This window comes from Macaca mulatta, chromosome 5 (assembly GCF_049350105.2).
Source record: "Macaca mulatta isolate MMU2019108-1 chromosome 5, T2T-MMU8v2.0, whole genome shotgun sequence".
NCBI classification, from domain to species: Eukaryota; Metazoa; Chordata; class Mammalia; order Primates; family Cercopithecidae; genus Macaca; species Macaca mulatta.
The window spans coordinates 111,136,610-111,152,013 of record NC_133410.1 but is presented as its reverse complement, the minus strand read 5'-3'; the positions used below and the strand labels follow the sequence as shown (position 1 = coordinate 111,152,013).

At 36.3% G+C, this 15,404-nt stretch overlaps 1 protein-coding gene across 5 annotated transcripts in view; it reads right to left on the bottom strand.

The window, feature by feature from the left end:
- BANK1 (B cell scaffold protein with ankyrin repeats 1) overlaps nt 1-12,470 on the bottom strand; it is a 319,844-nt gene extending 307,374 nt beyond the window's left edge. For 2 of the 5 annotated variants that reach the window (XM_001108807.5, XM_078002029.1), the window contains exon 1: nt 11,957-12,470. In XM_001108807.5, coding sequence (XP_001108807.4) covers nt 11,957-12,026 — 70 coding nt within the window. In that variant the 5' untranslated portion in view covers nt 12,027-12,470. Of the gene's footprint in view, nt 1-6,284; nt 6,335-10,053; nt 10,254-11,956 lie in introns of those variants that run through there. The other 3 variants (XM_078002031.1, XM_078002032.1, XM_028848644.2) reach the window with 3 other exon arrangements.
- Nucleotides 12,471-15,404: the final 2,934 nt, after the last annotated feature.

Here is a 15,404-nt window from a genome sequence, read left to right as displayed (position 1 = left end):
TGCTACAGAACACAGTTTGGGCAACAAAGTACTAAAGGAATAAAGCCTTGGAAGTCTGTGTCCATATATTTCAGGAATTGACTATCAGGTAAGAAAAGTATAAGTCAACTTTCATAATGTCCCACATGGCAACTCACCTACTCACCCAGCAACAGCCATAATTGTCAATCACAGAGCACCAATTTTGTTCCAAGTATACTATTTGTTTTTTTCATCTTTTCCAGAAGAAAAAACGTGAGGTATAGAGAGGTCTTATAATGAAGCTACATAGGGCCTTACAACCACTAAGTGAAGCAGCCATTAGATCATTTCTGCAACAGATCAGAATATGATTCTAAGAGGTCATTACTACATGCAAACACAAAATACATCCTTACTGAAAGCAGAAATGTAATGTGTGCTAACTGCTAACTTCTTAGCAGACTAGTCCTCATAAAAGATATAGATAAGCAGCCCCTGTTTTCTTTCCATAATTATAAATGCTTCCTAATTACCCATATGTTGCTCAGAAATAGAAATTTGCCTAATGGAAGCTTTCTATTATTATGTTGACCTTCACAGATCTAGGTGAGACATTGTATATATTTATACCCTATAGGGACTAAATTACTTCAGAAATCATTTAGGCAATTCTGAATATGTCACTAAAGCTTTATTCATAGAACTATATCAACTATTACTCTTTTACCTGTATGATATTAGAAATGGCTTCATCACAAAAATCATTAAGACACTGATACAGAAGGGAAGTACTGGGAAGGGTGTGGTCCCTTTAAATGATACTGAAAGTGGGAAGGGAAGTACTGGGTAGAGGAGGGTGTGGTCCCTAGCTAGGGCTCTATTCCCAGGCCTGTGCCCACGGACCTAAGTAAGGACAGGCATTTTTGTTTTCCTGCCCAAATACTGCATTTTCCAAGACCACCCTGGCTTGCCACACCCCCATCCTGTGCCTATAAAAGATCCTTAGACCCTAGCAGGTAGGTGGCTGGACTTCGAGAGGAACGCACTGGTGTCTTCAGTCAAGACAAGAAACAGAAGCTATGAAAGAAAAGTATATTTGACACAATGAGTGTTAAAAAGTGTTCAACAGCAGCAAATATTACAATCAAAATTATTTAACAAATAAGTGATAAAAGAAAAATATTTGTGATGCGTAAGACAAAGTTTACATTTTAAATATGTAATGTGGTCTTACAAGTTTTTAAGACAAAAAGCACAAGAGAAATATGAATGAATGATATGAATATATAACACACAGAAGAAATCAAAATGCCAAAGAAATATACGAAAAGCACTCAATTTCAACAGAAAAATGCTAATTAAAATAATAGCAAAATATCACTATGAAAATGCTTTGTGTGATGAGCATGAATAGACAGAGGTTCCTCTAAACTGCTGGAGGAACTGTGAATTTTGCTCACATTTTTATGAGAGTAATCTCATAATACATATTCAACAATATCTCATGAGAGAGAAATAAAATTTCTAATTTATTTAATTGGAATTTTTTTTTCTGAAAGCTGAGAGCATTGCTATCCAACAGAAAATTTAATTCAAATCACAAATGCATGGCACATATGTTATTTTAATGTTTTTAGCAACCATATTGCAACAAATAAAAAGTAAATTAATTACAATAATACTGATTTTATTTCATCAAATAAATTCAAAATGGTATAATCTTAACATGTAATTAATATAAAAATTATTGAGATTTTACATTCTATTTTTTGTGCTCAGTCTTTGAAAACTGGTGTGTATTTTACATTTACAGCACATTACAACCTGAACCAGACATATTTTAAGTCCTCAACAGCCACGTGTCTAGAGGCTACAGTGTTAGGTAGCAGAGCATACAGTTTTCTGCCCATCAGAATATAGAAAACATGTAAGATCATAGCAATCTGACTTGACAGAAATATCTGCACCTTGGGAGGCCAAGGCGGGCAGATCAGCTGAAGTCAGGAGTTCAAGACCAGCCTGGTCAAAATGGTGAAACCCCGTCTCTACTAAAAATACAAAAGTTAGCCAGGTGTGTTGGCAGGTGCCTGTAATCCCAGCTATCTGAGAGGCTGAAGCAGGAGAACTGCTTGAACCCAGGAGGTGGAGGTTGCAGTGAGCTGAGATCGCACCATTGTACTCCAGGCTGGGTCACAACAGCGAGAAACTATCTCAAATAAATTTAAAAATTTAAAAACAAATCTTATATGAAACAACTATGATGTTAACAAGAATTGCCTGAAGTTATATTACCAACCTGTTTTAATGTGTTTTTATCTAGCAATAGTCAGTCTCTTGGATTCAGACAGGAAGAATAGAGCTAGAAAGACTTATTCAGGAGCAGAGCTTTATCAAGTAGTTGTGACAGTAAAATAGATGGATCAAGGAGTCAAAGCAAATGCAAAGACAGGATTTTAATGAGGATGAATGGATTCCAATATAGATAAAAAGGAAGGGATGATATATAGAAAGTAAAGCTAGGGAATAATTCAACACTGTACCAAGGTTTTCACAGAAAGAAGTATCAGCTATTTATTCTCCATTAAGATCAATACCAAAAAGAAAAGGAAAAAAGGAAAGAGGAGAGGAATGGGAAGAAGAGAAGGAGGATCTCTAGAAACATAGAAGAAGGAATGAAAAAAAAAAAAGACAGAAATTCTTTTCTGTTTTCCTTTTCTTTTCTTTTTTTTTTTAAATTATACTTTAAGTTCTAGGGTACATGTGCACAACGTGCAGGTTTGTTACATATGTATACATGTGTCATGTTGATGTGCTGCACCCATTAACTCATCATTTACATTAGGTATATCTCCTAATGCTATCCCTCCCTCCTCACCCACTCCATGATGTTCCCCATTCTGTGTCCAAGTGTTCTCATTGCTCAATTCCCGCCTATAAGTGAGAACATGCAGTATTTGGTTTTCTTTCCTTGCGATAGTTTGCTCAGAATGATGGTTTCCAGCTTCATCCATATCCCTACAAAGGACATGAACTCATCCTTTTTTATGGCTGCATAGTATTCCATGGTGTATATGTGCCACATTTTCTTTATTTTATTTTATTTTATTTTATTTATTTATTTTTTTGAGACACAGTCTTGCTCTGTCGCCCAGGCTGGAGTGCAGTGGCACAATCTCGGCTCACTACAAGCTCTGCCTCCCAGGTTCATGCCATTCTCCTACCTCAGCCTCCCAAACAGCTGGGACTACAGGTGCCCACCACCACAGCCGGCTAATTTTTTGTGTTTAGTAGAGATGGGGTTTCACCATGTTAGCCAGGATGGTCTCGATCTCCTGACCTTGTGATCTGCCCACCTTGGCCTCCCAAAGTGCTGGGATTACAGACATGAGTCACTGCACCCGGCCACCACATTTTCTTAATCTGCTCTATCATTAAGGGACATTTGGGTTGGTTCCAAGTCTTTGCCATTGTGATAGTGCCACAATAAACATATGTGTGCATGTGTCTTTATAGCAGCATAATTTATAATCTTTTGGGTATATACCCAGAGCCCGCATTGCCAAGAAAATCCTAAGCCAAAAGAACAAAGCTGGAGGCATCATGCTACCTGACTTCAAACTATACTACAAGGCTACAGGAACCAAAACAGCATGGTACTGGTACCAAAACAGAGACATCAAAATAGAAGAGAGCCCTCAGAAACAATACCACACATCTACAACCATCTGATCTTTGACCAACCTGACAAAAACAAGAAATGGGGAAAGGATTCCCTATTTAATAAATGGTGTTGGGAAAACTGGCTAGCTATATGTAGAAAGCTGAAACTGGGTCCCTTCCTTATACAAAAACTAATTCAAGATGGATTAAAGACTTAAAGGTTGACCTAAAACCATAAAAACCCTAGAAGAAAACCTAGGCAATACCATTCAGGACACAGGCATGGGCACGGACTTCATGACTAAAACACCAAAAGCAATGGCAACAAAAGCCAAAATTGACAAATGGGATCTAATTAAACTAAAGAGCTTCTGCACAGCAAAAGAAACTACCATCAGAGTGAACAGGCAACCTACAGAATGGGAGAAAATGTTTGCAATCTACCCATCTGACAAAGGGCTAATATCCAGAATCTACAAAGAACTTAAACAAATTTACAAGAAAAAAGTCAAACAACCCCATCAAAAAATGGGCAAAGGATATGAACAGGCACTTCGCAAAAGAACACATTTGTGCAGCCAACAGACACATGAAAAAATGCTCATCATCACTGGCCATCAGAGAAATACAAATGAAAACTACAATGAGATACCATCTCACACCAGTTACAATGGTGATCATTAAAAAGTCAGGAAACAACAGGTGCTGGAGAGGATGTGGAGAAATAGGAACACTTTTACACTGTTAGTGGAACTGTAAACTAGTTCAACCATTGTGGAAAACAGTGTGGTGATTCCTCAAGGATCTAGAACTAGAAATACTATTTGAAGAGACAGAAATTCTTAAACACATAAGAAAATCTACACATTAAAGTGTATTACTAATGGAATTCATAGAGCTATTCTCTAAAAGTTTTCATAGCAGAAACCCCCCCTTTGGTGTGATGCCATCAGCTTTTGAGAACAATTGTTGTAGTGACACTGATCTTAAAGCAACAATGAAAGTAAAATGCTTTCCTTGATGGCACATCTTCAGCTGCTTATCAGACAGCCGTATTTCTAAAGGGCGTCTCCATGGCCTCCATCACCTTACCTTCCTCCACTCATTCCCATTCAGCTCTCATCCCCTTTACTAAAGCTACTTACTTCTCTCTCTAAGGTCATCTGTAAGTTTCATGATACTAAATCCATTGGCTAAATTTCAGGCTTCAATTTGCCTGACCTATCAAAAGAATTTAGGCCAGTTCACCATTGTACCTTCCTGAAACATTCTATGTTTTAATTCTTATCACTATATTTTTCTTTTCCTTCTTTTTTTTTTAGCCTCCCCTCAGTCATATTGAGCAACTCCTCCTTCTGTACGAACACTGAAATGTTTGCTTTCCACAGGTCTCTATCCTGGGTCATCTTATCTATGTTATCCTATTCATTGTTATAGTTTTAAACACAATGTTTTTCTTAATTTTATATCTCCAGTCTGAGCTGCCTTTCTGACATCCAGATCCTAAAATCAAACTGCTTACTTGACATCTTAACATGACTATTTCTCATGCTCCTCAAATGTAACGGGTTTGAAATTGAAATGACATTCTCTCATGTCCTCCCGGTGTCCTCTTGTTCCTTCATTCCTTTCCAATGGAGTAAATGACACATTCTGGATTCTCCTAAGTTTACAGACCACAACCCTAGGTGTCATTCTTCACATTTCTGTCCCCCTCAGACTCCAAATCTATTATATCACGAAAGGTATGTAAGTAATAGTTCTTAATACATCTGTCCACTTTTCCCTGTATTTTTACTCCTTGCAAACCCCTAATTGTTTTACAACTTCCATCGTTGCCCTTTTCCAATTAATTTTATCAACAGCAGCTCATGTGATCTTCTAACACAAAATCTAATCATGCCATCCCTCATTAAAAACTCTTCAAGAGCTCCTCATTATACTTGGAGAATTTTTTACACAAATTTATGCAATTAGGTTTTGGTTTACTTTTCAGATTCTTCTCCTCACTCATTATAATAACATTGTGAGTGTAACCTTGTCGCATCTTGAAAAAATTTTGTCTTTCTGTGTCTCATTTCTTCACTGACATCATTGGACTTAATTGATCACACCTGAACTTCATTAATTTGTTCCTGTCTCTGAAGTTTAGCAAGAACACACTGAATTCTTATTTTCTAAGGTGAACATTAATAACACACTATGTATAACTTAATGGAGATACTATACTTTCTACTCCATTGCAGACAAATGGGTTGGTAAAAGACTAATCTCTAAAACACAGTACTTGTATTGCTTCATACTGATATTAATCCACTGAGATTGTATATAAAGTTTTCACAATGGCCTGTTCATGGTGCCGTATTTTTTCATATACTGGGGGGGTTGAAGATAATCCCTAGTTTTATATCTCGTCTTCCTCTTTTACTAAGTAAACACACTTTGTGACATTTACTAAGATAAATGCCCCAACCATTCTCTCACTAATGTATGCCTCAATTTAAATATATTTTTAAAACTTGCCAGAAACAGTATGCTATAAAATTTTCGGATAAATAAAAATATCCTGTTAACAAAACATGGGAAAAAGTTGTTATAAATTTATAGCTACATAATTCAAAGCTCTAAACCTTTTAATAGTGCTTAATTCTTATATTACTAACCTTTGAATGAATTATTTTCTCTCCAGTTCTAAGGATTTCAGTTTGAAAACCTAAAAATAAATGCATGGACATTCTTCAAATTTCACTAATAAAGGCAGGGCACCCGAAATATGCTCATCTGCAGGACCACCAGACTTACTCACACTCTATTCATAGTGCATGAAAGGAACAGACTTAATTATCAGATTGTTTAATTTTCAATGGAAGATACATAGAAGACATCATTTTAACAATAACAACAACTTTTGAAAAGAGAAGCTGATAGCTGGCAGTTTTTGAGAAATAAAGGTATGCTGGCCCAAACTTTTTTTTCCTCCCAAAAAGAGAAATTCACTCAAAGTAGTTCATGTAAGGAGAAGTTCATGTAAGGATACTATAAGCAATTTCATGGACAGATAAGATCAAAAAAACAAGTGCAGCTGCTCTGTCACTAGAAATCAGAAATCGAGACTACTCCCTTTGTCTTTCGGTCTCCTCAGTTCTCTCATCACAACTTCTTTCTGTTTAGCCATCTTAAACATGAGGTAACTAACTGTCATCTTATACTGTATACTGAATCTTCCACTGACAATAATCTCATCTTTTCTCAATCTTCTACTGACAAGAATCTTTATTCTTTCGTTTAATAAGACAAAAGGACTTTGTGGCTTATACAGATTATATATGTGGCTTATACTTACACAGATTCAACAAATCTATATAAGCCTGACAACACGCGGCACTGGCCATTAAGCAACCAGTTGGCTGGCTTGCATCATGTGCCTATTCTTGGCCCAAGTGACTGTTTCTGGGAATCTGAATAATTGTCCTCATTTTACTTTATTTACATGGCTGTGGATCTATAGGACGTGATAAAGGAAAGGTCTCTGACCTACAAATAAGTACTTAAAGTAGTGAAAGTTCTAAGCTTTTACTAAGAAATTGGGAGAGAATTAAAGAAATTATCCCATTAATTGAAACCAGGGTAGATTTTGCCTCAATTTTATCTCACTTACTTTTTTTTACAATAGCGACCTAATAATTTACTAACTGTACTAAAAACCCATTCATCTCCCAATATTTTGAACTGTATCAATATATTAAATCTAAATAAAATGTAATCAATAGAAAATGTGTAATCTTAGAGATTCTTCGGACAGTAACAATAAATATTCTACAACTGCCATTTCAATGATTTTATAGAATCATGCCCTTGTGTGTTTCTCCACCCCCAATCCTAGAAAAAAAAAACATAAAAATCATGGTGAATTAAAAGTTCACCTTTAACAGTTTAGAAAAGCTTCCATAGATGAAAGAACACAGTGAATTATTAAATATTTTCATATGACTATACTGAACAATACGACTTCTTGTCCAGAGTAGACACTACTCTTCTGACACCCTCACTTATCAACTAGTATGATTCCCATTTCATATGAATTCAAAGTAGAAACACAATAAACAGAAGCTATTATAAGATGGTTAAAAGTTCAAGTGGTCTTGATACCACATTATTCCTCTGAAAATTAGACATGATCCTACAACTAAAAAGGAATGAGAATATTGCTCCCGACCAAAGGAGGAATTGTTCTCAGCATGTATCAGATAAAAAAAAAATGAGGCATATAGTAAATGGAATTCCAAGTCAGAGATTGTTCTTATACTTTTCAGTGTGTCTCTATATAAAAACAAAGCAATGGGAATTAATAATATGGGAAAATGGCAGAGACACTTAGAAGAAACAAAGATATGACACATAGCATGATGAAACATAACAACATATTTTAATGAACTAGATAGAAAGGAAATCTTGTAAAAGATCACAAAGCATTGATTAATTACTCTTCATGATTACAGAGGGAAGTCATCTTTCTGGATCATTTCAGTGCAGAACACTTAGAAACAACAAAGAGATTTCAATTCAGGGGTAAATGTCTAAAAGGCTCATTATTTTTCCCTGACTAAAAACTAATTACTGGAGGGGTATAATTCCATATGATATCTGATATTTTCACCACCAGTACTAATTTCAATGTCTGCACTAAAGCTTAGATACCATTCTTTATATTTAAAACAGGAAAGAATTACAAGGCCAAATAATAACTTAATTTTTAAATAATAACTTATGAAATGTTTGCCCCTTCTATTCTTATTTCATAGCTGTCTCCAAAATTAATGCAAGATACTCTATATTCTATGAAGAAAGCAGTAAATTAGTAAGTGTAACTTAGGTGACAAAGCAACAACCATTTAAACTCTTAAAACGTGATTTATTTTTGTCAGGAATGATGTTCCTCATTTTAGTTTGGAATTTTGTTTTAACCCAGCAGTAAATATTTTGGTAAAATAGATTCTTCATCTTCCTATAAGTTGAAGTATTCCACAGTTTTTCTGTTTGATGCTTATTTTTTTCAAATATATTTATATATTATGTAAACTAGTTCACACAACTGGTACTCAGATATGAGAAAACAGAGCATGCTCTCATTTTGTCCTATTAAATTCCTTTATTCTTTCCTGCAACTGCTCTAGTTTAATGCCCTTTTAATCAGCCTATCCTTAGTTCTTCTCATTATGAATTTCTTTTTTTCTCCTCTCAGAACTATTAACCACAATATCTCCCCAAGGATACAGCAGTGGTCTTTATACAAGAGGCCATACCTCCTAATATTTTTGGTATGGGAGCTTGATTGCTTCACCCATTAAGTTGTCCCTCAAGTCAGTATGAGGCAATCAGTATGAGGCAGTTTTTCGATAAGAACTCTCACTCTTACACAAGCAAATATGACACTATTGATCAATGACCTAAGAATTAATATAACAACTAGCATGTATAAAGCAGTTACTATTTGTTACGAGACCCTGAAAAGGACTTCACCTGCATTTTCCCGTTCAATCCCCCAAACAACTTTCATATAAAGGTTTTCTTCTCTCGGATTTTGTTTTTTAATAAACAAAATAAAACTGAGATAGTGACAGATTTCATTATTTATTCAAGGTCATAGGTAAGGCAGGCAATTAAACTGGGACTAGATCTGAGGCAGTATGAGTCAAAAGACCATCATAAATAGGGCATAACCACCTACAATACGATAGATATTGCAGAAAAGGTTCCTCTACTGTCCCAGGTGTAACGTTGAATATGCTGATATTTAACCCTGAAATCTTCAGCAACTGCATTTTTCAGAATTATTCCTTATTATGGTGAAGATATTCTAAAAGCACTCCTTGTCTTTAAAATCCTAGCAAAAGTGACCTTATCAGAACATTTCCAGACTGGTCTGAAGAAAGCAAGTTTTTCCAGCCACCAGCATGGAACCAGGTTATTTCCTTCGTGGAACAAAAGTAGGACGTTGGCTATGTTGGAAGATTGCAGTCAAAGCAAAAAGCTTCAATCTTTAAGAACTTCAAGCTAGAGGACAGAGACCTAGACAAACCATGTTTCTCACAAGTTATGTATAAGCATCCAGCATAAGGTGAAACAGTCTAAATGCTAGTTCCACCCTTTCATGCTTTCTGTTCTTAAGCAAATCATTTATTAAAATTTCATCAGATGCATCAAATCATATCAATAAAAATTTAAAAAAAAACTATGGGGTGGAGAAAAATCTGTGATTTAATAAATAATCACTCCCTAATTAAAATAGCAGTTAATAAGTTTTTCAAATCATTAGTTTTGGAATAAAACAGGAAGAATCTCTCTTTTGGACACTGACAGCAATATCTAGTTAAATACAAACCAGAAAATACATTCTAAGTGGAATTTTCACCCATCATGCATCATTCTTACCTTGTTTGAGAACTGGGTATTCTATTTTTCTTGCTTCCATTAAAGAACTAATTGGAAACTCAACAGTTAATAAATCTCTGATGGCAGGATACACTAATGTTGTCTAGCAGCACATTCTACCTCCTGCTAGAAATATATCTTCCTAGGCATGAAACTGTGTTTACCATTTTACACTCTTCTTATTACTACATGACTCTTGTGGCGGAACAAAAGTTTATTGTTAAGTTAATGAATGGGTGACCTTCAAATAGTTACTAGTTATAAAACCATGAGCAACTCACACTGTGGATCTCAGTGCTCTCTTCTCTAAATGAAGCAGTTGGACCAACTGACCCCCAATGTGCCATATTAAGATAGTTATTGGAGAGAGAGGGAGCTCTCCATTAAAAACAAACAAAAAAACCATTGGATTTATAAAAGCTAGAAGATTAGAATATTACTCATATCAAGAATATGGACATGGGATAATGTCAAAAGACAATTCGTTGTTAGAAACATTTCATTATGTTGGCCAGAAAAGGAAGCAACTGAAGCAAGTGATAAATACTGTATGGAGGACCCAAGGAGATGGGGAGGGGGGGAATGCATGGGAGGAACAAGAAAAACTGGAATGCTATAAATACTGATTCACATTACTCTTGCATTATTCACAATAGCAAGTGCCTCAAAGTGTTGCTTAGTATCAAGTGAAATAAAAGCCATTTTCTGTCTAAACTGCTTAATCTAGGAGTTTGAAACAAACTGTACCCCATTCTCTAACAGAATTGTTAAACTGAAATTACAAAAGAGGTAATCTGCTCAAAGTTCGAAACACATGGTTGGTTTTATCTGCAGATGCTAGCAAAGGCTGCTCTGCTGCAGACCATCAGAGTCACAGTTTCCAAGAATGTCAATATGCAATAGTTAAAATACTAATATATTAAGACATCATGGGCTCTAAGTCCTTTCTTGTCATTTTTCATTGACACAAATATACTTCTTATTTAACTTAAAGCAATCCCTAAAGTTTATTTATGTAAAAATGCACTAGCCAACAGAAATAGCTAAAACCAAAATTACATTACCTAAAAAGTTCTAGAAAGGTATGAGAAATTTATTTCTATTCAGCAAATTAAGAGAATTTTACTCAGAATATACTTTCTTGTTGCATTTCTCACCAAGAACACTCCAGTAATATTAATACGTAAGTGAAGTTTTAATTTAAAAAACATTTTCATATCAAATAATTTGCAAATGCATTTGAAATGCTTCAAAAAGAACTAAATAAAACTTCCTTAACGTCCATTTGAAAATGTAAATCTACTGCATTCAACCAAGTTGACTGTTTTCCTTTGACCAACTTAGTAAAGCCAGTGGATTAGGGAGGTGGTGTTGGTAGAGCTTCTCTGCAAAGCTGCCTGCCCAAGAAGCAAGGCACTTACAGTCTGCGCTACCAATTCACCAGGCTGGGCTTTGTCAGGCCGCGCAGGTAAATGGGTGACGCTACAAATGAGCGGTTTTGCTGTGTTTACCGACTGTTGAAAATGATTACGTATAATTTTAAAACGCGCATTTCTTTAAAACAGGTTCCAAAGTGACTTTAGAAACTACAGGACCCTGACCCGGGTGCTGGGGAAAGTTCCAGCTCCTCAGAAGTTGCAGACACTGAGGGTGGCCCGCTGGCCAGAACTCCCAGCGCGCTCCCTCCTCGTGGCGTGCAGATGCCCCTCAGAGAAGTTAGGAACAGAAGAACTCTCTGGTCTGCCCGGCGGCAGGATAAAAGGATAAAAGGGAAAGCCCTATCTCAGGAACGCCCTTGCCTCAGTGCCCGAGTGCAGTTGCTGTCTAACGATGGCCCTTGGTCTCCGCAGAGCCCCGTAGCCTGGCCTCCGCGTCAAGCCCCTCCGAATGCGCAACTACCCACCTGGGGGCGCTGGGCCGCAGGCGGCCGGGTCCGGGCTTCCAAGCCCCTTGCCCGGCGCTGCAGGCAGCATTGTGGCGGCTGAAGCCGAGGGGCCTGCGCACTGCTGCCCGCCGAGCGCTGCCTGAACTCTCCCGGCCAGAGACTCCTCGCGATTTTCTTTTCCTTTGGCCCTCGGCTCTCCCCAGCCCGCTTGCCACCCGGGGCGGCTGCGGCCAGGTCTCAGGAAACGCAGCCCCGGGGCTCATGCCCGCAAGGCCAGGGCTTCGCTCTGCTGGGCGCCCAGAGGAAGTGAAACTGCTCAGGGGCCTGCTCTTGCATCCCTTCTCAAAAGGCCGCTTTGGTTTCTTATAACACTTCTGCTCTTATTTCCTTCCTCACCTTTTCACCTAGGATATATTTAGGCCTCTGTTCCTATAGCTCTCCTTGTCCCTTTCTAGGTCTTCCACACTGCCATACTACCCCCACTTCCAGGCAGACGTAAGGAAACCAGAAGTGAACATTTGCTGGAAAGACAGAATGATTAGATAAATAGATGAGTAGATACATGGATGATAGATACATAGATAGATATGGAAATGAAGCTACAGATACTGTAATTTTTAAAATATTTCATTTTACACAGACTTTCTAGGCTAGGTTCATAAATTGAAAAGTGATTTAAAAATCCCATATAAAATGTATTTCTTACTCCTGCTCCAACTCAGAAATAGACCCAGTAAAAAATTATTTATGGCTCTAAATAGCCCCTCCAAACAAAAGTTTGTTTGCTTGTTTTAAAGATGGTGATACATCAAAGCAGTTGTCCCAGAACCTTAAAGTGAATGTCTCTTCCCTCAAGCACGTCTAAACTAGTCATTTGCCTTTTGAAGTTGAAGATATTTTTTGACTATCAATTTGGTAATAATACATAGTTTAAATGTTCCTCTCCTTTTCTTATGAAAGGAAGGCTTTCTTTGAAACTTTCTCTCGGATGAAGTGGTTTTTAGGAATAGTATAAATATCAAGTATCAAAGAAAACGTTAATTTTTTCACATAAATGAACTTATTAGAACTTTCTAACAATGTAGAAAACTTGGAGAAGTATGTGAAATGTCCAAAAACCTTGAAAACAATTATAGGTTGTATTGTATTTATCTGATTTCCAGTAGTTTCTTTAACATCATTATTAATATTATGTTGATTTTCTGAACTTTATATAATGGAACAAAAGATTTATTCTGACTTATGAAATACTATTATATTGAAAAAATGGTTGTCTTCTATATAGGCCTGTTAACAGAGAGACTTCAGCATAATGGGCAAAAACAGAAATTTGGATTGCAGGGTTTGGGTGGTGGTCAGTGTTTCAGAAACTCAATTCTTAGGAAAGTATGTCTTAAACAAACCCACTGGAGAAAAGAATATTCTAACTGATGCATCTGCTGACAAGAGCTACTTTAGCCAACATGAACACTCAGGATGATGCTCCCCAGTTAAGTGTCCAGATCTTCAAAGGCACCCATTTATTCACACAAAAACTTGTTAATAAAGACAGCGTTCAGATAGGAAGGAACTTACATCTGTCACATATACAGGACATCTGTCACATATACAGGACAGTCTTCTTGTATGAAGAGCCCTGGATTGGAAGTCAGAAGGTTGTGGCTGCCATCCTGACTCTGCTCCTCAACATCTGGGTGTTTGGAGAAATTCTTAATATTTCTGAGCCTTGCATATCTCATCTAATTTATTCATTATTAATGAATAAATTAAAATTATATCATTATTAATGAATAAATTAAAATTACTGTATTCGAGTTTTTGCTAGATACAAAATGTTATACTGTCTCCTAACAAAACTATAGAAAATAAGATTTATAATATGAAAATTCACTATATTTTCAGATGCTCATTTCCATTACTTATGTCAAATGATGCTAGTAAATAGAGAAAAGAAAGGAAAAACTGCTGAAAATTATGGGCTGTTTTTTTTTTAAAAGAAGACTTTTTTCTTTTTTTAAAAAAATAAGATTGTGTTAGAAAATATTTAAAATCTTCCGTTAAAATTATTCTAGCTTCATTTTTGTTTTGTATAAGAAAATAGCCATTGACTACCTGATTGACTGACTTATTTATTCTTTTGTTTTACTGTTTGCAGTCAACACTCTTTTTTTTTTTAAGTATTCTATATGCTATGTTCTACGTAAGAATTTCACAATATTCATGTCATTTGGTTCTCAAAACAAGGAATCTTTAACCATATTTTACAAATGAAGAATCTGGGAGTTGAAAACTGTAGGTGGCAGAACTGAAATTCAATCCTAGATCTGATTTCATAGCCTGCCCTCTTAATTATAACTGTCCCCCTCCCCCCGTTCCCTTTTAAGGTCACATAAGGCCCTTGCTAAAGATTACATGAACATCATAGGATAGGTTATACATATGTAAGTGTTGAAAACATTTTTTTGTTTCCCTATCCACTTTTCCACAGACCTATAAGCCCATACAATTAAATACTAATAGCCTTAAAAATAGGTGTGAACTGTACTTATAGTTTATTACAATTTTGGTGCTATTTGGTCGAGGATATATAGATGTTCACACATGCGTGCACACATACACATACACACACACACATATACGTGATAACCTAAGTCTACATGTTTTCATACTTTGCTGGTGCATTTATAAAAATATATTTTAAAAGTTTTTTTACTCATTTTGGTCTTGTTTCTGTGTCAAACACATCTTTAATCACAGTTGACTTTATTTTTCCCCTGCTTTCTCCCTTAAGGAGATGATACCATCTGGAATGTTGGGTTATCTCTTGGTTCATACTTGTTCTCAGGGAAGAGGCACTTAGCAATTCTCACACCGAGAGGCTTTTTCAGGCAGAATGCCACCAGCAGTGTGTAATCACAGGTTTCTGATTTTACCTCTGTTACAGAGTATCAAAAAAATGCTAGCCACAGTAGGTTTCTTGTTTCTCAATATATCAAACTCTTGGATCCATTGACTTCTTCCCTTGCATTATTTTTTCTAGCAGCATATTGACAGCCTCAATATTATTACCCCACTCTGTGAAGATTATAAGAGCCTCACGCTGGCCGTGTGTTTCAATAAATGGACATCTAAAGCTGTTTGGTGTGCCCTGCAGTTGCCATGGCTTATTTCTTGTGTCCTTTGCAGACTAGATGCTGTTGTGCATGCTATTGGCTTTATTTCTGCCTTTAGATTCTGGATATGTTTAAAGAACAAAACTGCTTATTTTCTAAAGCAATAATCTATTGTAAAAGTGAAATAGTTGCTTCTTCATGGCTATTTGTTAATTGGGGAATTTTCCTCTTGACAGTCATGTCTGGATTTTTAGACACTGAATTATATCATTCCCCCAGGGTGTTACTACACTTCTTATTTACTCCCTCAAAACTAAACCAAATAGCAGGAATGTCTGAAGGAATTTTTAGCA